General features: G+C 46.2%; 2 protein-coding genes across 3 annotated transcripts in view; both read right to left on the minus strand.

The window, feature by feature from the left end:
* OVCH1 (ovochymase 1) overlaps positions 1 to 5462 on the minus strand; it is a 46373-nt gene extending 40911 nt beyond the window's left edge. Inside the window, 1 exon segment of the mRNA XM_009333032.1 lies at positions 5285 to 5462. Within this exon segment, the coding sequence (XP_009331307.1) occupies positions 5285 to 5462 (178 nt within the window).
* An 867-nt stretch (positions 5463 to 6329) lies between these two features.
* Positions 6330 to 25349, minus strand: part of TMTC1 (transmembrane and tetratricopeptide repeat containing 1) — a 136060-nt gene continuing 117040 nt past the window's right edge. For both annotated transcript variants that reach the window (XM_009332903.1, XM_009332902.1), the window contains 8 exons: positions 20446 to 20554; positions 15115 to 15217; positions 11076 to 11211; positions 10124 to 10268; positions 9858 to 9995; positions 9344 to 9466; positions 8128 to 8205; positions 6330 to 7381 (listed from right to left, as the gene is read on the minus strand). In XM_009332903.1, the coding sequence (XP_009331178.1) occupies positions 7241 to 7381; positions 8128 to 8205; positions 9344 to 9466; positions 9858 to 9995; positions 10124 to 10268; positions 11076 to 11211; positions 15115 to 15217; positions 20446 to 20554 (973 nt within the window). In that variant the 3' untranslated portion in view covers positions 6330 to 7240. The remainder of the gene's footprint in view (positions 7382 to 8127; positions 8206 to 9343; positions 9467 to 9857; positions 9996 to 10123; positions 10269 to 11075; positions 11212 to 15114; positions 15218 to 20445; positions 20555 to 25349) is intronic.

The raw sequence follows: 25349 nt of genomic DNA on the forward strand, positions 1-25349 counted from the left end.
AGCTCAGCAGGACCAAACTATTTATCTTTCTTGCACAGCCAAGGGACCACACTGCAGCTGAGCAGCCTGCATGGGGAACAGCTCACTTGCCACAGCAGCCAAGAAGAGGGCTGTGGTGAGCAGCACCTAGATGGAGAGGGTAAGAAAGGCTTCCAGTCCCAGCAGAGCCACAGCAACGGCAGCCCAAAATCACTCACCAGGGGCAAGCACAGCAAGCCCTGGCATGATTTGCGGAAACTGACTGGTTACATTCACTTGTTTGGTACCTTAAAAGAGCAGATAACATCAGTGCTCGCTGCTGTAACCCCCACACTGGGGCACATCTCCCCACAGCCTGCACACAGAGGACTCACCACATGGAACAAGAAGGGACACCAGCAGCAAGCTCCCACCATTGCCCAGGGAAAGCACCCAGTGCTGCATCTCAGACTATTCTCTTCTGCACACAGGAGAAACAAGCCTCCTTCTCCTCCCAGCTAACAAGCCCCTTTAATAGATGAGGGGGCCAATCAGTTTTGGCAGGTGAGGCTGCAGGGCTGCAACTCAGGTGGGCTTGGAGGTTCCCCAGCCATGTCTCGCTGGGGGTCAGAGGCTCCCTGGGCTCTCCTGTTCGTAGTTTGTTGCCCGCTCCCCAAGGGGGCAGTGGCAGGATCTAATGTCCCCCCTCACCATTGCCACCAGCCCCGAGCTGCCTCAGCCCTTCCGGTTTGAAACAAATCTCATTGCTTTTGCAGAGGAGGGTTAGCACAGGCAAAGGTGAGTCCAGCCAAGTTCCTCGCCCCACGGTCTCTCCTTGCCCAAGCCGGCCAGGGGGAGCACCTGTATAAGGCATGATGGCATGTTTCTTCTTCCTTCCCAGAGGACACCAAGAGAGCTGTCTGAAACCTCCAGCAGCTTCTTGCCTGTGAAGCAATACACGGGGCTTATGGAGAGCCTTAAGTAGCTGCCGTAAGGATGAAAATGATTTGACCTTTTTTACGGGGAGAGCTGTTATCCACATACTGCAAGAGCAAGCTCCACTAAGAAACCCTGCACCGTTGGGATCCAGGAGAACTTCAGGGTGTACGAGCTGACTTCAAAGTGAGCGTGCAATTCCTCTGCATGCTACAGGGGTTTTGCACACACCAAGATGGCAAAAAACACTATGGCTTGTGTTCAGGGCTTTAGATTCTCCTTCAGGTCCATTTTCAATGGAGGTGTTTATCACCATCACAATCCCCTGAGTGAACCCAAGCCCTGGGAACATGCAGGAGCATCTGGGAATGTCTGCCAGAAAGAAGGGAATTAGAACAAAATGAGTTTCTTTTTGATTTCTGTTCTGTTTTTCTCTTTGCACTCTTAACAGAGTGTGTCAAACAGACTTAAGTGTGTTTGACACATTCCCAACAGATGTATAAAGCCTGACATGAAGAGCTTATGTCAGTATAACATGTCCAATCATCAAGACCGTGCAAGCACCAGCCACCCTTTCTCATGCTCAGGCTCCAAAAAATGCCTGCTCCAATGTTTTTATATGGCCAGACTCAAGGACACGTGCTGCATAGTTGCTCCTACGTGAGCAGTCACTGGGACTCCTTGGGCAGTAAAATGGAAGTCAAGTGAAGTAAGAAACTTTGGCCCTTCCACCTCCAAAAGAACTTGGTCATGGTTGGTCCTACGGAACAGACTGACCCCATAGCCAAGAGAACAAAACCAGACACAGCACTTACTTTTCTTACTTTTTATATAAAATAGACATTTACATACATTTTCTTTTGCAAAGACTTCGAGCATAACTCCTGTATGTGAAATCTAGCCATAAATCCCACAGTGAAAAAAGCAAAGACTTTGCAAATTCCTGTACCACTGACATACATCCAGCTGCTGCTAAGTGTGAATTTATTTTTAAAAGATTTCTAATCCACAGGCTGTTTTCTTGTTTTTTTTAAAAAAGATATGCACAACTGATTAAAAAAAACAGATACAGAAATAAGAACCATATGAACAACAGGCAATGCAAACAACTCCTGCATGAGAGGAACACGCAGCGTGACATCCACTTCAGGCAGAGATTTCTACAGTAATACAGTTGCAGAAGCCATAACTTTTACAGAGGATACCAACTGGGGGTATTTTCCAGAAGAAAAAATTTTCAGCAAGTCAGTACAAATATGGCAATGAACTTTTGCACAAAGTTATCGAGATTACCTGAAGCAACTTTGCCACATTGAAACACCAGTGAATGCCAAGCGCTTTTTTTTTCTTTTTCTTTTTTTTTTTTGCTGCTGGGTTTAAATGTACATGAAAGCAAAATGGTGCATTTTGAAATTGCTGCAAGATACTGAAGGTTGGGGAAGAAGAACCCTCTAAGGGCTAATTTTTTCCAAAGATTGTGCATAATTGCATATATGAAAGATAGAAATTGAGCACTTGGTCAACTTAATCACATACAGATTGAGGAGACTTAAGCATATACCAACTTTTTCACTGAGTTGGAGGACAAGTGGGGCAAAATATCATACAACTATATTCTAAATTGCCTAATTATTAAAATTAGAATGACAATTATCTTCTTCCACCAAATATTGTACACCATATCTGGACTGGTTTCTATAACTGTTGAAAAGCTTTCATAGTTTTTAGTTAATTTTAGGGGTGTCCAGCCACCCCTGCAAGTTAGGCTCTTTATTTTGGATTTTTTTGACTTAGACTTCTTCCACCCATGTGCACGCATGCACATCCTCCCATCTCCCCACCCCCCCGCCGTCCTCGTCAAGATCTCTGGAATGAAGGCCATTTGCACTGCTGCATTCACTTACTGTTTGGCCAAAACAAGTTGCCTGCACATTTGTAGGAAAACCTAGTCCAAGCAGTCTGTGAGAGAGAGAAAATGCCCCCCCACTGCATCATTTATCCCGGGGGATGGAAAAGGAATGGAAGCAAAGAACGCTGGACTTCAAATAAGCAATAAAATAAAACAAAATCCATCAGCTGAAAATATTATTCATGGGGAAAGCAAAAAGCAACACAATTATTATGTTTTTCATTTAGGATTAAAATGCACAGTGAGTACACGAAAGTCCTGTCTAACCAGCTTTGCGTTAATTCTCCACTTTAATATTGGTGAGCACTGAGGTTTAGCCAATGCAACTCGCAGAGAGAGTGAACTCTCCCCCACCAGGTAGAGCTTCAGTCATTTATTAATTTGTAATCTCTGCTAATCATGCTGAGCACTGGAGTTGGCAGAAAACAATGTATTTATAACTCATTATTTTAGAAGCTGTGCAATGCTAGAGGAAGAGGACATTTCCTATGATTAATTAGAATAATATCCAGTTTATCACAAGGTAAGTCGCTCTATTTATCTTCCACAATAGCATTCCATTTCGGTGGAGGTAACCCATTTCATATCATACTCCATTTTTCTTCTTCGCCTGCAATAAACCTTTCACAAGATTAATGTCCTGAACAAACACAGCATTTCAGCACGGATGCCAACGAGACGGAATCAGCTCAAAACTTCACAAGGGTTTAACTGCTTTAATAGCTCAGGGTCTGAATCGTCCTCCAAATATGCTGCCAGTTCGCAGACCGTCATCCTGCATAGATGGGGTATAAAGTGCTGGTTCAGGAAAGCGGGGTTCATGACTGAGCCCTCCTCTCTCCGTAACTACCATAAACCCAGCTCCAAAATGTGGAGAGTCGGCCTTTCGGCATATAAACGTAATCTGGTTCAGCTGGGATTAAACTCCGTGGATACATTACCTGCCTAATTTAGGTGAGTGGATGAATGTACGCCATGCCTTCCAACCAAACCGCCTCCCTCACGGAGAGGATGGTCTCATCTTTCTACGTTATTCTGCAAGTAAGACAGTGTTGCAAAAATGGTAATCCTTCTCCAGGATCTGGGAGGGGAGGCAGCCAAAGCTGTATTATAGTTTTACACATGCACCGGTTTTAGGAGGTCAAGATGGCTTTGATTAGGTTCTAGGACAAGAACGAGACAATCATTTCTACCAGGTCTCTCAGGAAAGACAAACTAAGATTTAAGCCGAAGTTAACACAAAACCAAGTCTTCCCCCTCACAAAGCACTGCTATAAAAAATACAACTTCTTCTATATTTGAAAAAATATGTTTCATTGGCCACAGTTTAAAGCCACACTGCTGTGCAGCTTGTAGAATATATAGTATTTACTTAATATATCTTTATGAGGCAAAGTTTATAGCTGATACATGTTTTTAAATGAGACGTATCTCCCCCCACCCCTATCCCCCACGCTTCGGCTAGCTGTCAGAGCACTCTGCAGATGCCTCCTCCACGGGGGGCTTTGCATGGCACCGCTGTCGGGGGCTGCACCAAACACCGCTCTGCCAGCCCCCAAACTCGCTGCCACGCGGCGGTACCGCAGGCAGCCAGCCCACCCAGGTGCACAGGGCTTTGGTGGTGCTGCCCTGAAGGCAGGGTCACCTTGGGGAGAAGCAGGGAGCTTTATGGTCCAGATACCTCTGAATACCCCAGTAATGAACCATTTACAACTTTGCAATGGACGGTGGGGAACCGACTGCTCTCAGAGGCCATTTAAGCTTTGGTTTCCCCATCCCACGGGACTCTGGCGGCACGACCCCGTCTCCTCCCAGCCATCCTGGCAGTGCGAGGGCTGTGCAAAGCTACTCCATGCATGGCATCCAGCGGAGCACCTGCACTGGGGACCTGCAGAAACATCAGGTCAGCAAGTCCATGGCCATCCCACCCAGGTGCACAGGGCTTTGGTGGTGCTGCCCTGAAGGCAGGGTCACCTTGGGGAGAAGCAGGGAGCTTTATGGTCCAGATACCTCTGAATACCCCAGTAATGAACCATTTACAACTTTGCAATGGACGGTGGGGAACCGACTGCTCTCAGAGGCCATTTAAGCTTTGGTTTCCCCATCCCACGGGACTCTGGCGGCACGACCCCGTCTCCTCCCAGCCATCCTGGCAGTGCGAGGGCTGTGCAAAGCTACTCCATGCATGGCATCCAGCGGAGCACCTGCACTGGGGACCTGCAGAAACATCAGGTCAGCAAGTCCATGGCCATAAAAGTCATGTGAAAAGACATGGATGCAGACCCAGCTCCAGGACCTCAAACCTGCCCTCGGCCCCGGAAAGCAAAGTCGGCTGCTTGGGCTGGGGAGAGAAGGGAAAATTCATCAGCAAAAGACTTGCTTATTTTGGTCCCAGCTGCTCCCTTGGGAAGCTGGTTCAAAGGGAGAGAGCCAAGAAACGTGTGTCACCACCTTCCCCCCCCGATGGTCCCTCCCTCCCACCTCTGCCCAGCTGTAGGCACTGGCCGTTCTCCTTGGCCAGTGGGGACCAGTACCTCCCAAGTCCACCCTCGTCTCGGTGGACACACAGCCATGGCTCTATCTGGTCCACAAGCCCTGGCAGGGCAGACATCTGCACCAGTCTGGTCTCCCTCTGAGCTCCAAACGCAGCTGGAGTCATGTTAAGAATTTGTCAGTAATTTGACCACCAGTAGCGGCTAGACACCGAGCTGTTTAAATGAAGCCAGCGGAGCCACCAGCGCACGGCTGTCCCATCGCGCTGAGCGAATTCGGAGCTTGCTGAGGTGCCATGGCCAGCACCAACTAAACCTGGGCGCCACATGGGTCACTGCCACACAGGCTTTTCCTGACAGAGGTGTATCAAGGCATCGCACACCTAATCTGAACTGTTCTTCTGAACTAATAATGCCAAACCCTGGGCTGCTCTTCTGCGGGGACTCGCCACAATCAAGCTCAAATATAACAACTTTTACGGCACTTTCCTGCTGCAAGAGGAACAAACTGATGACCTACCCTGATGTCCAAACCCAAAGGCAGTGACACCAAGCATGATCCCACTAACGCTCTCTGTGAACTGGTACAAACCCTGGTGGAAGCAGCAGAAGAGCTGTTATTGCAGTGACAGTGCAATGTGCTCTGCAGCCGTTTGCTCTAGAAACATCATTAGGGGGAGTTATTCAAGCACGCCTCGGTGGTACTGCATTTTTCTAACTTCAGACAATGCAAGTCACAATGCCCAGCCACATGGCCGGCTGTGAAGGATACTGCCCAATTCGTATAAAATAGAGAAAATATATTAATTATTTGATTATTATAAGTTAAATAAATAAAACTCAAAAATAAAAGCCCCAATTCTGGAGAGAATTTGTTTTCCCACTTCAGTATTTAAAAATACAGATTTATGACTGATCAGCTATAGGTAATTTTCCGTATCTTTTGGGGGAGGGGGTGAGAACACTTTGACAAAGTGTTTTGTCAGGGTTATCACCATGATAAATGGGCTTTGCCCCTGCACACCCATAAAAAAGCCTCCTCAGTACCTTTCCAGGCTAGGAAATCTTCCCGAAGCTCTCTGTGGCTTTACTTTACCTTCTATATTGATCAGATCGGTTGTTTGGTTTTTTTACTGGGGACTGGACAGGAGGACAAGTGATCCTAGAGCTTCCCATTGCCTTTGGATGCTTCCATTTTTTTCAGAGTGATAATTATGTGGCCTGGAGAGAGACGGCAAAGGGTAAAGCCATATGATATTTGATAATACTGACATCATGAACCTGAATGACTACAAAATTACTATCTTATGAGTAAAACATTGAGGTGAGGTTTTCCCTCAAAGGACCATTTGTCCTACTTGTAGAATCATCCTTCTTGGGTGATATTCAGATACCGCTTTCCCTTTCCTTAGAATAATTTTCAAGTCACATTTAGAGCTGTAAAAGTGGCCACCATTTCCTCAGCATTAACCCCTTGAAACCTTTTTCTGTGACCATTCTGACCATCTTTCCTGGCTCAGAAAGACCTGGCAGCACTTGCAATGAAGCCCATCAGTGGTACTTTACGTGGACGAGGTGAGCCTGTGTTGAGTAACAGGAGGTGTTACTTCACCCCCGCTGCAATGGGTGAGTGCTTTGTCTCCATGGTTTCCCCAGTGATAACCAAGACATTGAAGGTACGTGTCCCACCCATGCTCCCGGTGTGACTAAAATGGGTTCAGCCTAAACATAAATCTTGATTAAAGGAAGGTTTTCATTCATTCTCCAGCATGTCCCACAGGAGCCGAGTGTCTCCTGTAACTCTGATCAAACATAAGCATGCATTCAAAATTTGCCTTCCGTAATTCTGAGTCCTATAAAGTTCCTTCAGCATCACTTTGAGCAATAGGCTTCCACCATACTCTTCTCCAAGGGGCATGAGTTCCTTTCCACTGGTGACTGAACGCTATGTTTGGTCTTTCTCCTGGACTTCCTGAAACCGTTTCTCCAAGCGATCCAGTTTGGCCAGATTCTCCTTCAGCAACTTGCTGTTTGGAACCAGCTGTAAGGCTTTCTCATAGTAGCCACGGGCAGTGACGTAGCTCCCCTACAAAGAAAACGAGTGACAGATTTCATTCGCATTCCCTGACATAGAAAGTTCATTCCTTGGGAATGGTGAAGACCGTAATACAAAGGAAAAAGAGTTTATAAAACTTGATGTTGTTAGGTAACGGGAATACTTCTTCATTATGAAACGGATCACCGAGTGCCGTTAGCCTAAATTTGATCAAACACACACGGCAAGAAGTAGATTTACATTTTTCCGTTATGTTGCACCAGAAGAGTTAATTTTACTCAGCGATAGGATAGCTTGAGGATATCACACAATGTGACTCCTTAAGACCCAAATCATAATGATATGCTAAAGTATTCAAAAAGATAAGCAACCACAGGGTGGGCTGTCTATTTCCATAATTTCATGCCAGCATTCTGCATTAGACATCTTTATTAAATTAATTAGGTAGAGGAATCTTAAAAGTCGACTCACAGTGACATTTTTCTAAGGCAGGTCAACAATTGAAGCAGAAAAACTTTAGAGATGGGCAAGTTGTTCCTTGCAGCCTGTCCTCTTACAAATATGGGATTTACATTACTGGATACATATTCCCAAGCAATCTGGTTGGGAAATTCCAGTTGGGGTCGACAGACTTTCCTCCTTTTTGGATAAAATACATCAGGGACACTCACTGTTCACAAACATGCAGCTCTTGGCAGTCTGAAACAAATTTAGCTTTCTGTCCTGAGTAGTAGTCTCTACAGTTGACAGCTTAAGGAAAAGCAAAATTGTCATACCTTAATGTGCTCAATGCCTCCCATATTCATCCAGGCCTGTGCTTGGTCTGGGTTGAGCTGCACAGCCCGTTTATAGCTCTACATAAATATGAAACATTTTTAGGTTAAGAGTCTGAGTCTTCAAACAAAAGCAGCACTGGAGGGGAAAGAGAAACTAAGTTTCCTCTCCCTCTGAATCCATTTAAAATATGATTTCAAATTCTTCTCATATACAATGCACAAGCTGAATTTCAGTTTCTTTACAGCAGAGGTGACATAACATACTGCTTCACTGCTGAGCTCATCTCGCAGGTTTTCCCTGCCCACAGTGCCACTCGAGGAGCCACACCAACCCCTGCGACCCTCTCCCTGCCACCCCGCACCACTGCGGTCTCCTACACGTCAGGGTCATTTCCTCGGACAGGTGCCTGCCACCCACAAGCTGTGTGTGGGCTGTGATGCTCCTTATCTGCAAGGCTTTAATTTGGAGCTGGCAGCAGACCGGTACAGCCACCTGCACGGAGGTTTCACAAGGACCTGAGGGCAGTGCTATCCCTCCCCACTGCTTCTGCCACTGTGCATGGGAAGAACATCATGCCACTGTGCATGGGAAGAAGCAACAAGGACCTTCTGACTGTCAAACAGCACCGTTTTTATGGTCTCACAGCAGGAAAGGATTCAAACCAGGATTAGGCATCTGTAAGGATATCGAGAGTATTCAGAACTGTCCCAATAACAATTTTCTGTGCTATTACTTAATGCTAACATAATTTCCGAGCTATCAAGCCTCCTGCTCCACAGCATAAGCCAATCTCTCAGCTATTAGGTAATGAGGTGAGATATAACAACGTGGTGGGCTCTCACAGGTTTCAGCTGAGCCCCCTGGAGTTGGCCATTGCCAGTGAGAGGGGCTGGGGCTGGATGGACCAAGGGTCTGGTCAGTGCGACGAGGCCTATCCATAGTCCCACCACAACTCTGCACTTAACCCCTCAGAGCAGGGAGCTGTATTTCCACACAGGAACGAGGAAAAAAGTTGCAACTAAGCCTGGCAAAGTTAGCTGCCCCATAGCTTTAGCTGTACCACTGGTGAACTGCTGAGCTCCCAAGGCCAACAGACAGGGTGCGTGCACCAGAGAGTATTAGAGGCAATGAGCTAACTTTTCTTTTAACCTTTTATTTTTTAACCTTTAATCTTTTAACCTACAAAACTATCCATAAGGCTTAGAGCAGGCATACCTCAAAAGCCTTGTCAAGGAGATTCTGTTCTCTTAGCTGGTTTCCTTTAGTGAAAAAGAGCTCTGATATGACTTTTGGATCCTTTGGTTTTAGCTGAAGAGCTTTTTCTATAGCTTCAAGTGCCTGTGAAAAAGCAAGAGGACATTGTGTTACAGTATTCTGTGTCTTTCCACCTCTCATGCTCTCCTCACCCGCTAGGGCCTCCCAACATAAGAGTCATCTTCCTCCTTCCCTTGTTTGTCCCACATTGTTAACACATGCGGAAATGAGTTTTTCAGATGCCTGTGGCTGATGGGCAGTGGGGCTGACAGCAGCAGGAGCAGTAAGTGGTAAGAAAAGCACACTGCTTAGCTTCAGTCCCAGTACCTAGATAAACAGAAGGTTTTAGTGAAAAAATAAATCTACTGGATGTGCGCTAAGGCACGTGACACGTCTCCGGAGAGACGGAATGTAAAATTCAACCTGAGCTCTGTGTGTGAGCCCTTGGGACAAGGGTACCCCGTGGCTATGGTACCTTGGCATAGTGCTCCTGCTTGCTGTAGATGGCTGACAGAAGGCGGTAGCACTCCAGGCACTCCACATCCTCATTGAGTATATGGTTCGTCATCTTTTCGGCTTCCTTCGTCTGCCCCATCATTGCTAAAACCTGAGCCTACAGAGCCACATTATAAAAGGTCATGATCTTAAAAAGCTCAACCCTCCTTAATACATGATGCGGCACCTAGCAGCTGGTGCTCCACTTTCGTGGCTCTGCCCTGGCCGAGCTCGCCCCACACTCACCAGCGCCAGTCGGATCTCTTTGTTCGAAGGCTGCAGTGATGCCGCTTCTCTGTAAACCTGCAACGCTTCTTCATACCGCCCCGTGTTGTAATACAGAGCCCCCAGCGGGGACAGGATTTCAGCCTTCCGGGATACCTTCAGTGCCCTGGAATTTGGGAACAAGAGATGTTTCCAGGTGGTGTGAGGATCAAAGCAGAAAAGCGAGGTGTGGCTTGCGCTGGGATCGAGCAGCAAAGCTCTTCACTCTGCATGGCATGCTCAACCCACCCCAGGGAGCACAAATTTAAGGTCCCAGGAGGAATGAGTGTGCCCACAGCAGCAATCCCTCTGGCCACCTGAGAAGGGGAGAGGGCCACCTTCAAAGTGCACGTAAACATGCAGCAGGGGTGGGGATGGCTGATGGTGGCAGAACCTGGGGAGTGTGAGCACAAATCTGGATGCCAAAAGGGAGGCAAAAAACGACCCCCAGTCCACCCTGCTGCATACTGGGAGTCAGAGCCTGCCTACCGGCACATTGCTGGGAAGGGATGGAGTTCCTGATGGTGCCAAGGTTTTGGTGCTGGGCTGTGCGGCAGTTATGGCTGTTACTGGTGAGGCACTCACAGACCAGCTTCGAGCAGGGTGGGAGTTGTGCTAACAACCTGCTCATGCCACCGAGAAACCTCCGATTTTATCGTTAGAGCATCCCCCAGCCAAAAGCAGCAGTGTGTCCATCCTGGGGGCCTGGGAACGGCCCAGGGAAGTCAACAACTGCCTGAGTCTGTGCTGCCTCTCCAAGCACTCCCCAAAAATAGCCAAATAAGCAAAGGTAAATCTGGTTTCAAACGGATGGAGAAGGAAGGGAGGAAAACCCAAATATGGACTGACAGATTCACATATCAAAGGCTCTTTCGCAGAGACAAGCCATACAGGGGGAGGAGAGAAACCTCTGTCTCCTGTCCCAAATTCTTACCGCTTGTACCATGCTTCGGCCTCTTTGTTCTGCCCCAGGGAGCGGTGAAGCCTGCCCAAGTTCACCATGGCCACGTGGTGAGCGGGGCTCAGGCGGATGGCCTGCCTGTAGTGGGACACGGCTCGCTCGGGAGCCCCTGGAGGAGAACAACCATTAAACCGGTGCCTCAGAAAATCCTTTTGCAAATTCAGCATGCAGTAATGCTCTGGGTTTTCTTTCATCTATTGGTCTATGTGTGGGAACCATTTTGAGAAAGAAATCCTGGGTCAGCCTTTCAAGATTAAGTGTAATGAAAATTGCTGTCCAAACTAAGATTTAGGCTCCAATATTCAGAGACGAGCCTGAGAAATAGATTTTCTAGGAGTGGATTTTTGCAAGTTGAGGGTACAATCACCAGAAGAAGGCTCCTGATTGAAAGCACCCTCCGATCATGCTGCGGGGGGACGCACCCCCCGTGCTAAGGACAGAGCCCACTCCAGAGAGGCAGCTGGGGCGCATGTCCCACCCTCCTGGGAGAGCATCCTTCCACCCTGGCCCACTGGAGAGATGGGCAACAGAGACACGGAGAACAAGCCACCCAGTATTCCCCACAACCCCACCAGAGCTGCAAATAGTTTCAGCTCTTTCCAAACAGAGACTACTCCCTCCACCTCTGTTGCGTTGGCCCTGCTCGGTCTCTGTGCATTGCTCAACAGGACTGGGAGTAGCTGCCAGCGACCAGCTAATTCCCACCTCGGGGCAATAAATCCCAGAGCAGAGGTGTCCAGGTGCCTATTCTGGAGCACGTAGGCACCGTCTCTCTGTTGCGGAGGAGCCATTGGGTGGCACTGCTTCACTGTGTGAAAATGTGTACCGGTGCAAGATCCCGCAGTCCATGACATCACCGAGCACCACACAAAATACAACACCGTGCAAAAAGAAAGGTGTCAGACCACCAGACCAAAAGCCTAAAGTTCTATTTCTAATAGTATATTTTTATTTAGCTAAATAATGGCTTTCCTCAAGAAGGATCTTGCAGTGCTTTCCTCAGGCAGGGCCTGCTGACTACCTACTAAATAAATTAATGGGGCACAGTATAAAGTTCCAGCATTTCAGCAATGCGAATACCGTATTTTTAACCCCAGTGCTTGTTTAATTGCTTTGCACACTCCAGAACAGATAATCCCCTGATGAAAACCGATACTCACGGAGCTTTGTCCACCAACAAAGCTTTTGAGTATTGGCATTTTTTTAAGCCAATCACTTCACAATGTATTTAATTCCATTTCTAGTTGGAAAGCAGAACTTGAAAACAGCCTGAGCGTGTTGGGGCACTGAACATATGCTGCCGTGGGAATTTTATTTTCATAGCTTTTCAGATCTAGTTTGGTTTACCCAAAACTATCTATGCAACATAAAAGTAACACTGACACTTCTCGGTGTCTCCTTTACAGGGGAGAGGAGGGACACCTGTAGGAAGATTAAGAAGCACTTAAGATTCATCCAAGGCCAACGACATATCTTGCAGGGTAGGACTTTTTCAAAACATCCAGCAGCAGCCTCGACCTTCTCCCACCGCTGAGCAGGCAGATGCTTTTGAAAATCATATCTACAAAACATCCTGGGAAGCAGCTGGGCACGCACCTCAGTCCGTAAGTCAGCCAGTGCTTCCCCTGCTCAACACACGGGGGTAATGCGCATCGTTAAGGGAGACACATTGAGTCTCTACGACCACTGCAGAGCTGTCTAGAATTATGGCTCCCCAGAGCTGACACTTGCTGGAGGCTTGTTGCTGAAAATCCTGCAAGTTAATTGGTGTGGTGCTTCACAGCATCTCCCGGTGCCCGCCGGGGAAGGGCGCAGCCTGAGACAGGCTCATTACCAGCCACTTCCTTCACGCCTCATCATGTCTTCAGGAGGGTTATTTACACACCATGCCTGAAGTATCAAAAGTCAGTGGGGTTTTTTCCTGTTGTTTGTGTGTGGGGAAGGAATACCGTATTTTTAACCCCAGTGCTTGTTTAATTGCTTTGCACACTCCAGAACAGATAATCTCCTGATGAAAACCGATACTCACGGAGCTTTGTCCACCAACAAAGCTTTTGAGTATTGGCATTTTTTAAGCCAATCACTTCACAATGTATTTAATTCCATTTCTAGTTGGAAAGCAGAACTTGAAAACAGCCTGCGCGTGTTGGGGCACTGAACATATGCTGCCGTGGGAATTTTATTTTCATAGCTTTTCAGATCTAGTTTGGTTTACCCAAAACTATCTATGCAACATAAAAGTAACACTGACACTTCTCGGTGTCTCCTTTACAGGGGAGAGGAGGGACACCTGTAGGAAGATTAAGAAGCACTTAAGATTCATCCAAGGCCAACGACATATCTTGCAGGGTAGGACTTTTTCAAAACATCCAGCAGCAGCCTCGACCTTCTCCCACCGCTGAGCAGGCAGATGCTTTTGAAAATCATATCTACAAAACATCCTGGGAAGCAGCTGGGCACGCACCTCAGTCCGTAAGTCAGCCAGTGCTTCCCCTGCTCAACACACGGGGGTAATGCGCATCGTTAAGGGAGACACATTGAGTCTCTACGACCACTGCAGAGCTGTCTAGAATTATGGCTCCCCAGAGCTGACACTTGCTGGAGGCTTGTTGCTGAAAATCCTGCAAGTTAATTGGTGTGGTGCTTCACAGCATCTCCCGGTGCCCGCCGGGGAAGGGCGCAGCCTGAGACAGGCTCATTACCAGCCACTTCCTTCACGCCTCATCATGTCTTCAGGAGGGTTATTTACACACCATGCCTGAAGTATCAAAAGTCAGTGGGGTTTTTTCCTGTTGTTTGTGTGTGGGGAAGTGTAGGAGTAAACCAGGAAAAGTTAGTTTTGACTTTGGCAGAATACACAAGTGAAAAAAAATAGAAAGTGCACTGCACTGTGTTTGAACCACAATTTTTGGCAGGAATAGGGCAGTTTATCTGGGTTGGCAAGCAAAGATGAGTACAACGTCAGAGTGAAATTACTCAGGAATTTTTATTATTTGCAAGCTTGAATTTTGCCAGGGCACAAATTCAGAACCTCAACCTCTGTCACTAATGCCACGATGCCTTTTTTGATTACGAATACTCATTTTGGCTTCGTATTTATTTCACACTGGTACTACAGAAGAGCGATGGCTGAGCGTCAGCTCAGAGGTAGGACAGCCAGCTGCAGACTGACGGACACTATCGTCCTTTCTTCCCAAGCACCACTGCAGCCAGGCACAGCGAGAAAGGGGCAGAATGGGTAGCAACCACACACTTTAAGCCTACAACATTCCATCACTGAGTCTCAGCTCTGTTCTGGAGGGACCGGAGTGAGACAGTAGTTTGGTTTCCACTAGTCATTTGTCAAACTTGGCTTTGCTTATAAAGCTGTCAATAAAAGGCGGCAATTACAGCGGCAGGTTTTTTTTGTTGTTATGTGGATGCCAGGAAGTGTCTGAGTCCAGGGAAGTTGGATGGGAACCAGGAGCCCAGAAAAGAAAGGCTTTGGATGTCATTATGGAGCTCAATTCACCCCACAGTATCTTAGGTTTTGTTTTCACAGATGACTGTGGTTTAAAAGCCATGTTTGTTTTTATAGCGGTGGCACTCAACCTTTACAGTCAAAGAGCTGCTTTGTCACCAAGTAGAGCTGCAAGTGCTTCAAAGACCACAATGATCCACTTGTGTGCCTGGGATTTGGTTTGATGTGGCCATGCTTTCCTGGAGAAACGGCAGTATTGTCAGGGTGCTGCCCAGCTCAAATTGAAGAGGACAACTGCCTGTGTGAAGATGGTGACAAACACTGAAGGAAACAGCCGGGCTGAACGCCACTGCCACACAGTGCCTTCATTGATTACAAATTTCACTACGCTGCGCCATCTCGGCAGCGTGGAGATATTTATTTCCAAGCTACAATGGAGGCACATCTATTGCTTTGGAAGCTTTTGACACCCTTTTAGATGTGTACTGCTGAATAAAACAAATCAAAGCAAATAAGGCAGAGAGGGAAAATCCCTTGCTCCTTCTCACTTACCGGTATCAACCAAGAAAACACCGTAGTTGTTATGCAGATCGGAGCTCTCTGGACAGTTCTCTATGCCAGCCTTATAGACCTCCTCCGCTTCCTTAAGCCGTTCCTTAAAAAAGAAGGAGATTTCTTTTCTTGGCAGAAAGGGTGTCAGCACCATTTGCTACATACCTGCATTTTGTGACAATTCCCTCGCTGCACGGGGAGCTCGGGGCACCAGCCCACCCCACCTTCTAGGAGGACAAGATTTTACCCCATGGCACGGATGCGATATAGCTGCCGTCCGGTACCCCAGAGCAATTCAGACAGCTTTCCCCCATACATTTGCAATTGGAGCTACCTGTGAAACAAAAATAACAGCTGGAAAAGGTGGCTCCTGTGCAACATCAGCAACCCCCAGCTGGGCACGCACCCAGTTGGGAAACACACAGCGACAGGGGTCGTGTTGGTTCTGTTGAGAAATATATATCATCTGGGAGCTGATATATTTTAACTTATTTGTTTAATGAGCATCTCGCTGGCTAACTTATCCCCTCTGGAACTCTGCTGTTAGTTCCCTAAGCAGTGGGGAAAATACAAAGAATGAAAGCTTGGCATGTGTGACAGCTGGGGGACGGGGAGCTCATGCAGGGGGATGAGGGAAGCTGGAGGAGGATGGGGGCAATGAAAGAGTGGGGAAAATCTGACAGATTCCAATTAAAACGAGGCATCATCAATGCGTGAGATGTAGCTCACTGGGATTGATGGGATGTGCCACTGCGCTGATTCTCAGATGCACTGAGCCTTTACAGATTGCCTGGATTTCCAGGAGGTTTGTTGGTGCTGAGCATTTCTGGAAAATACAGATCTTTTCTTTGGTTACACCCTGCCTACGGAAAGGGTCCCACTGGCTGGGCTCTGCCTAGCCTGAGCTACGGGCAGCCCAGTCCTGAAATGAAAAGAAGGTGTCTCGTTTGGATCAAATAGCAACTTAATAAGGTTGCCGTTTCCCTCCAGCCAGCCAGTGCGTGCCCACTGCCTGCATGCTCACTAGCATGGGTTGCCATGGTCTTCCTCCCCCCCACCCTCAGAGCTTTGCTGTTGGGCGTATTTATGGAAGGAAGCCATGAACAGCAGAGACAAGCATGGTGCAGAGGTGTGTCAGGCAAGCCTCCAACACCAAAGACACTTTTTTCAATTCTTCCCCTTCCGTGGAGCAGCACAGCCCTACGGCGACAAACTCCACAGCCTCCTGACGATGCTCCCAAGCGAAATCAGCCATCCGGCCCTCCGCCAAGGAAAGCCTGGAGCCACCAAGGCAGACCTCCTGCTCGGGAGCTCAATCCACGCTGAAATAAGAGGTCGCTCCAGTCCCAGCTATGGGCTCTACTCTCCTTAAGTCCTGCAAATCCCGGAGCCTACGGGGCTTTCTCTGGATTTAAAGGGTGTACCTGATGGCAGCTTTTGCTCTGTAGCTGCTTAAATGTGTGGACTCCTTTCTCACCTCCTCTTTCATAACTGGAGAGCTGGAATTAATTGCATTGAAAGAGTATGACTTGATGAAAGCACATGGTTTGCCATGGTTAAGTGCTTTCACATTTACATGATAAAGGTCAGCCAGCAGAAAAGATAGCGTGCGATAAAACACAGAAACACATTTTTAAAAAGTGCTTAAGTTTAGGCATTTTTGGATATATTTATTTGAATTTGACATCATTATCCTGCAGGGTCAGGAAAAGTGTAGCAATCATCAGAATTTACTAAAATGAAGAGCAATTTTTTGAGAAAGCATCTGTGTCACCGAGACATTAAGAAGCATATTCTCAAAGATTTCTCTATTAATTTCTTTTCCTCTGATTTCAATTTTCAGCCAAGGAATGTGGCTTTGTGTGCACGTATGTCAGTTTTCTTAAGTTTATTTATTGATCATAAACCCGATCTTTAAAGCAAGGAAGGGCAGTGTTAAACTGGATTAGCAGTGCCCCACGTCAAAACATTCCCACTCACTGATTCAGAGCACTTTTAGCATTTTTATCATGGTTGAATTGTTTTTTTGGCACCTAACACCCTGACCCTGCATGCCTCAGGCTCAGCGCAGAGTCTGGGATGGTTTCTCTAACAAAGTGTTTGCATTAAATGCAGTCAGAAATTGGGAAGGGCGGGCCCAGGTTTTTGTGCCAGAGCTTTCTCCCTCACAGCCTCTCCTCTTCTTGGGAGAAGTGCTGTAAGTTCATCAAGGCTTGATTCTCATTAACACTTAATAATGCCACTCCCAGACCTTCATGAAACATTCATCAAGCTCACAAAATTCAGAAGATTGGCTTAAAAAATGTATGAGATTTTTATGATATTAAAAAAAATTATGCATGTGAGGATCTCTCAGTTGAACTCCAGGGGTTTTAAGTCTGTTTTTTCATGGCTCAGTTTTTCAGTCTGGTTATGCCTGAGTAGGCTCTCCTCTGCAGCTAAATGGGTTTAAAAGTTTCTTTTTCTTAGTGTAGGCTGATATTATTACACACACACACAAAAATCAATTGAATCCAGAAACTAGGGCCTGAAAAGAGGAATCAAGTAGCACGAGATGGCTGATGAACCTGCAAGAGCTGGGAAGAAGATGCTGTTCAAGTGCATCAGAGTAAATCCTGGGGAAGCAGTTCTACAGGAGTGGTGTGGAAACGGCAAACAAAAATGTTTGATTTCTCATATTAGCACCGCTGCAGTGATCATGGAAAACAACAATACATTGCGACTGGGTTATGATCTCAAGCAGAAAGAGCAGTAAGAAGGGCAAGCAGTTATAAAAAGCACAAGCAAGCCAAACTGTTTCCTACAATGTGGCAGGTTTTTTTTTCCATGTCAGCTCTGCCTTCAGAGTCAACTATCAAGGAGAGAAAAGGGCAATTATATTGAGTTACAGGCTAATTCCCTGGCGCATGAGACATTCCTCTCGGTAGCATTTTTTACAGTTGTGAGAGGAAAGGACCCATAAGCCCCATTTCGGATTCATCGTCTTTAAGACAAGGGGGGAACATGGTGTGCGGGACCGACCAAGGCAACCCCGGCACTATTTCACTGAGCCGTGTCCACCCGTTTCCCCCCTTCTTAGCCTTAGTGCAAAGCTGGAGGAGCAATAGTTTGTCATGGGCACGGTCACCTCATGCGAGTTATTTTAACGTGCCACTTATGGCACTTCAGCCCCTTTCAATCACATCCCAGCGAGAGGGAACCAGTTTGTGCTCCCTTCCCCAAAGCTCCACAGCGATGCTGTCCACACAGCCTACCGCCTGCTGCCTGGCATTACAGATACCCCTACAGCTGTGAGACAGACTCTGGGCCACAAGTAGACAAAAAAACAGGTTTGTAACTTTTAGCCATTTTGGACGCTATTGCGTGGATAAAGACGAAAACCTAAAACTGAAAAATGGGGTCCCGTCATCATCCTTTGGGCTGAAGTTGCCAAAACTTCTGCCCGTACCGCTCCAGGAAGCGCACAGCGTTAGGGTGTGATTCTGCAGCCCACAGCCACGGGCAGCAGCACGTACCTGTAGGACAGCCCCTACTAGAATGGGTGCGCGAGGCAGGAGCTGCACAATCAGGTAGTCATCTGCTGCAGCTGAACATGAGAAGGTGTTAAAAGCCTGCAGAAAATCGCTATTTTCTGAGGAAATTGTACTAACTATCTTTTTTCCCTACCACTTACTCAAATCACAAGAGGATGAACAACCTATACGTAAGAGTAGATGAATTATTGCTGGACTGACTAATGGCATTTGCTTTGGGCAGAAGGCCTCAGGACTCTATAATGGTTTTATTGCTCTGTTGACCTTACAATCGATGGTTCTAATTAATAATTTCAATTAATATTAAAACCAGTTATTACTGCAGAGGACTCATTTCCTACACTTGCAGGAGACTCTTCATTGATGGGCTTATTCAAAACAGTTCCCATTCAACGAGGCTCTTCTTTCAATTCATACACTGTATTTCTAGGTCTCTGCAGCTGATATTGATAATATTCAAATATTCGAAAGTCACTTAAAAGGGAAAATAAAATAGTACATCTTTCAGTAATCCACATATATCATAGGTGAGTTTTGCAGAGTGCCTACAACATTAAAGAAGCCTAAACCAGAACAAGACCTCTGCATATAGTTTTGCTGAAATTTATCCGCTTCCCTTACAGAGAGAAGATTTCAGTAACCAGATTAATGGAAAACAGTGAAAGAGGATACTCTTTTGCTTTGTCTGTATTTGCATTCGGCAACCTTTTAAGAAAGCTTTAGCACCCCATGCTATGGAACAGTTAGACCTGAAACTTGGGGAAGAAAAAAAATGAGTTTTCGAAAGGTTTGTGGAGGTGTTCTGGAGCTGTGCGGTTATGAGGACCTTGTCACCCACTCCTGTAGCCCCAGACTGGGGCCACTGGTTGTGGCTGCAGTCCATGAGACCAACGCCCGAAGCACAGCATCCATCATCTGCTGCTGCAGGCGTGGAGAAAAAGCAGGGCTTGGTGGTCTCGACATGGGCACCCACGCATCGTGGCTTCTTCTGAACTCAAGCATTTTGTGCCTCAATTTCCCTTTTCCTCCATGGGGACAATGTTTTACTTCACAGGGACCTTGTAGAAATAAATTACCTAACTACAGAGAGTAGGGAGAGCCCCGAGTAATGAGCATGGGGAACAAGCCCGAGAGGAAATGAGTAACCCTGCCTCCAGAGCGCAGCCTGGGCCATGCGCAGTAAATAAGGCCTGGGGGCACATATTGAACAATGAGGTTAAATAAAATATCGAACAGCTGCTCATTAAGAGCAACATAAAGCTAGCGAGCCTTCCCACCCCCTGTACGTGATCATCTACCACGGTAATTAAGGGCCGTATTCTGATGTGTGCATGCAAGGGGCAGAGTTCGGGCTGCAGAGGCCACCTGGTTTCTGACATTTCCTAGCTTTGGAGTGATTTATTATGAAATCTCAAGGTTATCTACGTAGGCGTGTGTGTCTGAGGAGGAAGCGCTCACCTATTCTGCTGTCACAACATTCAAGGTGCGACGGCTTAAGACTTCGCCATAGATGCAGGGAGCTGCAGAGAGGGTACTTACTCACAACTTCAAAAGTGATTTAATTCAGAGCCACATCACGTGGGTGTAATTACTCACTGCAAATGACTTGCCTCCTATCCTGAAAAAGTCATCCCTAAAGCAGCCCGAGAGCTCTCTGCAGACAGCCGCGGACCCACGCCTGCCACCGCATGTGTGCAAGGCGAGGGTGCTCCACTGGGATAGGCAGGAGGTGCTGCGGCTGCGGCAGCAGTGCATACACACACCCAGAAGGCACAAGAGCTCGAGCGATGCCCATTACCTGTTCAGCTAGCAGCGAGGCCAGGCTTGAGTAAGCATCTGCGAACTCTGGGCCGTACTTAATGGAATCCCGCAGTAAGATTACAGCTTCCTCCTTCTTCCCTTGGGACCTGCGGGACAGGGAAGGAGGGGAAAAAAGAAAGAAATGATCCTGTAAGCACATGTTTAGCTCATCCCACTGATTAACTACTTTAAAGAGATGTGAAAGTCCCCGGCTTGACCTTTTCAACAAAGACTAAATGATTGACTCGCGCCTCCTCTCCACAGTGTGCGTACCCACTGTGGATGCCGAGCATCTCCTCGGCCCATCGCAGTTTCCATATGTTATTCTCAGGAGTTGGAAGGACATAGGCTTTAATAAATCTGCCGTTTGGTCTGCTGTTCTGGTGACTGTCACACTGAGCGCTAAGCAATGATCCCAGTGAAGACAAAACACCCCAAAAACAGTGCATTCCTCAACCCCACACACTGAAGAGCAAAAAGTATTTTATGTTGGCTATCAGGCAAGCAGTACAGGCCACATGCTCTGAGTGTTGAGTCATAACCACTAGATTTCATAAACTTCTCCAGTCCTACTGTACATCTCCTCTCAATATTTTTCTTTATGGCAAATACATCAAATTCTGCCCCATTCATCCCATCAGGAGTTAAAGATACATGAAGGACAAGATAGCAAAAGTGTCCCCAGGCATGAAGTACTGCACAAGACCCTCCCAGCGATGTCCTTGGGAAGTCACATGCCCTATGGGAAGGGATGCTGTTGGGGTAAAAACAGGTTTGCAGTCAGCTTCTGGAGGTCTGGCCCCACTCACGTCACTGAGGCACTGACTGACCTGGGAACAGGACGTTTGCTCCCACTGACCCCGCTCTTGCAGGGTGTTTGGAGACACTAAAACATTTGCATTTCCTTAACAAAAACCCGCAGAGTCTTTGCATGTTCCTAGACAACGAGTGCTGTTATAGATCCACTTACGACTTAGTTAAATTAATACTTTGAAATTGAAATATTGCTAAGTTAAATCTGCCTGGGATCTCTAAATAATTCCTTAGCAAGTCGATCATTAGGCTAGAGGAGTCTGTTCTTCAGTCCCTAAGGATTATAAACAGAGATAGTTGAGAGATGGCTAAGCTGATGAGCTAGGTTTTTTTCCAGCATTGCTCTGCATGTATTGCCGTGGAAAACAGAAAAGGTTTCCTGAACAAAAATCTAAGGATGTTCATTTATTTGAGCTACAATTTCTCCAGTATTGCTCTGTATTTCTTTCCTTGGAAAAATGAGAAGGTTTCCTGAACAAACATCTAAGGATGTTTAGCTGGACTGGAACAACATTTTTCTTGTGTTGGGTGTACAAAGAATATGAATAGCAGGGCTTACAAAAAGAAACAAAGGGCTCTGGGACACAGAAAATATGTGAACACCTTGCTGCTTTGGCCTTAGATTTCATCTGAATGAGTGACATGGTCAAGTAACCCGATCTTGTTTATAAGGTGCAAATTTCAGCTGATAATATATGTGGCTTTGCAGATTTTTTCCCTTTCTAGTTGTGTAACTGGAAGAATATTTTGCCTGTGCATTAAGCTAAGTAAAACCAGTTGTGCTAGTCCTTTTCTTCTTCCAGTGGTGTTCCATATAAATTACATGAATGAAGCAAAAACAAATAAAGAACCACTTTTCTCCTACACTAATTAAAGACTAGCTAGCTTGTCAATTTATAAAACTTTTGGATCCCTTGGCTGGAGTTTCATGACACATTTTTATAAATCAAAACCAGATGACTGCTTTATAAAGGTATTGACGTTTGGCAAAAAAATGTAGGAAATGCCAGCTACAGAAATAAAAGGATTAAGTGATCCACTCAGCAGCAGTAAAAGTTCCCATTAACCACAAGCATGCACTCCGAACACGGGGCAGCCCTCTTAATTACTCTTTTTTTCAAAATGGCCTTTTTTGTTGTTGTTGTTTGATCCAAGAACAATGTTTGTCTCCTGAAAGTGGGGGTAGAGAGGGAAAGATTATGGCATCTTTTTATGTGACAGACTGAATTACATTTAAAAAAGCAGATCCAGGAGTTTCTCAGAGGGCTCAGGCCTGTGAGTTGCAAAGCGCTCTGGCCAAGCACTTAAACGCGTACTTAACTTTTATGTATGCAAGTTGAAAATTAATTACTGGCTGAAGTGCTTTGCTGGATCAAGGCCAACACTTTCCAGGATCGAGGCTGTCGCTTATATACATCTCCTGCAATCTGGGAGAGCACAGAGCATTGGAAGAACAGTCCGATACACTAATTTACCATAAACTGGGGATCTGGAGCAGGAAAAGCTAGGTAATATATACCTTCGCTATGACAGAGACAGGAACAAATTCAACTGACACGAGGAGTCTATGATCACTTAATCCAATTTTTCCCCAAATTACCTTGCCTTACAATGTCCGCTCCTGACTCCCTCTTCCACTTGAGCTCCCAGCCTCCCCTCTACAATCAGTGTGCTTGAGCCGAGAGCAAGGAACAGTTCTTTCCATCAGGAGCATCTCTTCCATATTTTTCCAAGTGCCCCGCGGCTGGAGAAGCATCAGCTTGAACCACCCCGCAGGAGTCTGGCAATGCACAGGGCTGTGTGTTGGGCTGTTAGCACTGGAGCAAATTTCATTTCCAACAGAAAGAGTAACCTAGGAATTAGTGCTCTGGAGGACTTTTAACTTTCAAGATTTGTTTTATTTTGTGAAATTAGTTTGACTGCATCAAAGCCAGAAACACAGAAACCAACAAGGGCTTCACAACTGTTCTGAACATCTCAGCTTGGTTTCACACCACAATCCAAGGGGAGCTTGCAGTGTCTAACCGCCCGTCTGAAAGGAAGCCTCTAAGCCTGTTTCACTCCCTGGTTTAAAACTGATTCAGATAATTTAGATGCACTCCTTTGCCATTCATCTATACTATGTGGATGACACCAAAGTGGGGGAGGGGGCAACGCACCACAAGGCAGGGCTGCTTTTCAGAGACACCAGGTCTGACAGAAACCTCATGAAGTTCAACAAAAGCAAATGCAAATCCTGTGCCTGCAGTGGGATAACGCTGTGCACAAGCACAGGTTGGGGGATGACTGGGGTACTGGTGGACAACAAGTTAACCATGGGCCAGCAATGTACCCTACAAGGCAAAGGCGGCCAAGGGTGGGTCCAGGGAAGTGATCCTTCCCCTTTATATGATACTTGTGAGACCACATCAGGAGCAATGTCTGTCCAGAGTTGGGCTCCCCAGTGCACGAAAGGCATGGACTTACTGGAGGAAGCCCAACAGAGGGACACTAAAGAAGGTCAGGGCTAGAGCACCCATTGCATTGAGGAGAGGCTGAGTGCACTGTGTCTGTGCAGCCTGGAGAACAGAAGGCTCAGGGGTGACTTCAGTGCTGCCTGCAACTACCTGGTCAGAGGATACAGAGAAGCCAGAGCCAAACTCTTCTCAGAGGTCCATGGTGACAGGACAAGAGGCAACAGACGCAAGTAGGAACATGGGAAATTCTGATTAGATATAAGGAGGAATATTTTTCACTACAAGGGTGGTCAAACACTGGAACAGGTTGCACGGAGAGATTGTGGCATCTCTGACCATGGAGGTGTTCAAGATTCAGCTGGGCACAGCCCTGAGCAACCTGATCCTATTAGACTTGCTCTGAGCAGCGAGCTTGACCAAATGATCTCCAGAGGTCCATTCCAACCTAAGTTATTTTTTTAATCTACTGTAAATTTGACCCTGCCAGAGTTTGGGGTTTTTTTTATAAACAGGCTACAATGTGTATGTGATACTGACGGATAACTACAGCACCTCACGCAATGCAGAGTATCCTAACCAGAGACCATCCAGAAAGCCAGATGCAGTATCACTGAACATTATCACTCAGTTTGCTTCTTTGAATGGAAGGGAGGAATGTTTCACTCTCTGAAAGATCTTAAATCTCAATACATGTAATATCTAACCGATGTTTTTCAGCATCTTCAGACAGTTACACAAGGCTGTGTCAGCACATTCACATACATACATATCCAGAAGCCTGTATCGGAGACGGCACACAGTCCTCCTTTCTCTGAATAGATGGGTTTGCTAAACTTGGACTAAGTCACGCAACAAACACACAGGACACCTTGTGTGTTACTCTACATTCAGAAGAGAATCAGTCCTTCGAATAAACTCAAGATTTCAGTGGACATTGTTTCTAGGCATTTCACCTTCCCCTTGACAATGCAGCCATAACACTCTCAAAGCACTAAGAGTTATGAGGCTTTTCTTCATAAGAAATAGTGTACTGAATATTGGAGTGCTTTAGTTATGGATAGATACAGTACTGCAAATAAGAAGTTCTCTCCCATTCTTCCTGCAACAGAAAGCTGAGATAAATATTTACTTCAAATGTTCATAATATTTTAGTTCTTGTCTCTTTACAGAATATCCCACAGGCTATAAATTTGTGAGGTTCTGAGTATCATTCTGAATGATATTTCAAGCTGTATCTCAACAAAACTGAATCTATATAGAGGAGTTAAATATTTATATAATGGGAAACTTCAAAACAAAACACAAGAAAGCAGCATCAGGCTGCTCTGTGTCACTGATCATGGATCACGAAAGCGGAGAGAGAGATTTCTCACTTTTAGGTAGGCCATCTTTTGGGTCTATTTTAACTAAGAAATCTGTTGGCATTGTTTAATTATCTACTCTGCAATATTTGTATTAGGCAAGAAAATGATGACATACAACTTTATTTTAGGATATGTAAACAAAACCAGAGGCTTATTCAGCCATTACCCTGCAATGCTTCCTAAGAACATTCATTTTCTGGCACACAGCTATCTTCATTATGTGCAAACAGAAAATGGAAACATCCTTTTTCACCTAGGACTTCCACAGA

This window comes from Pygoscelis adeliae, unplaced genomic scaffold (genome assembly GCF_000699105.1).
Source record: "Pygoscelis adeliae isolate BGI_AS28 unplaced genomic scaffold, ASM69910v1 Scaffold38, whole genome shotgun sequence".
Taxonomy (NCBI): domain Eukaryota; kingdom Metazoa; phylum Chordata; class Aves; order Sphenisciformes; family Spheniscidae; genus Pygoscelis; species Pygoscelis adeliae.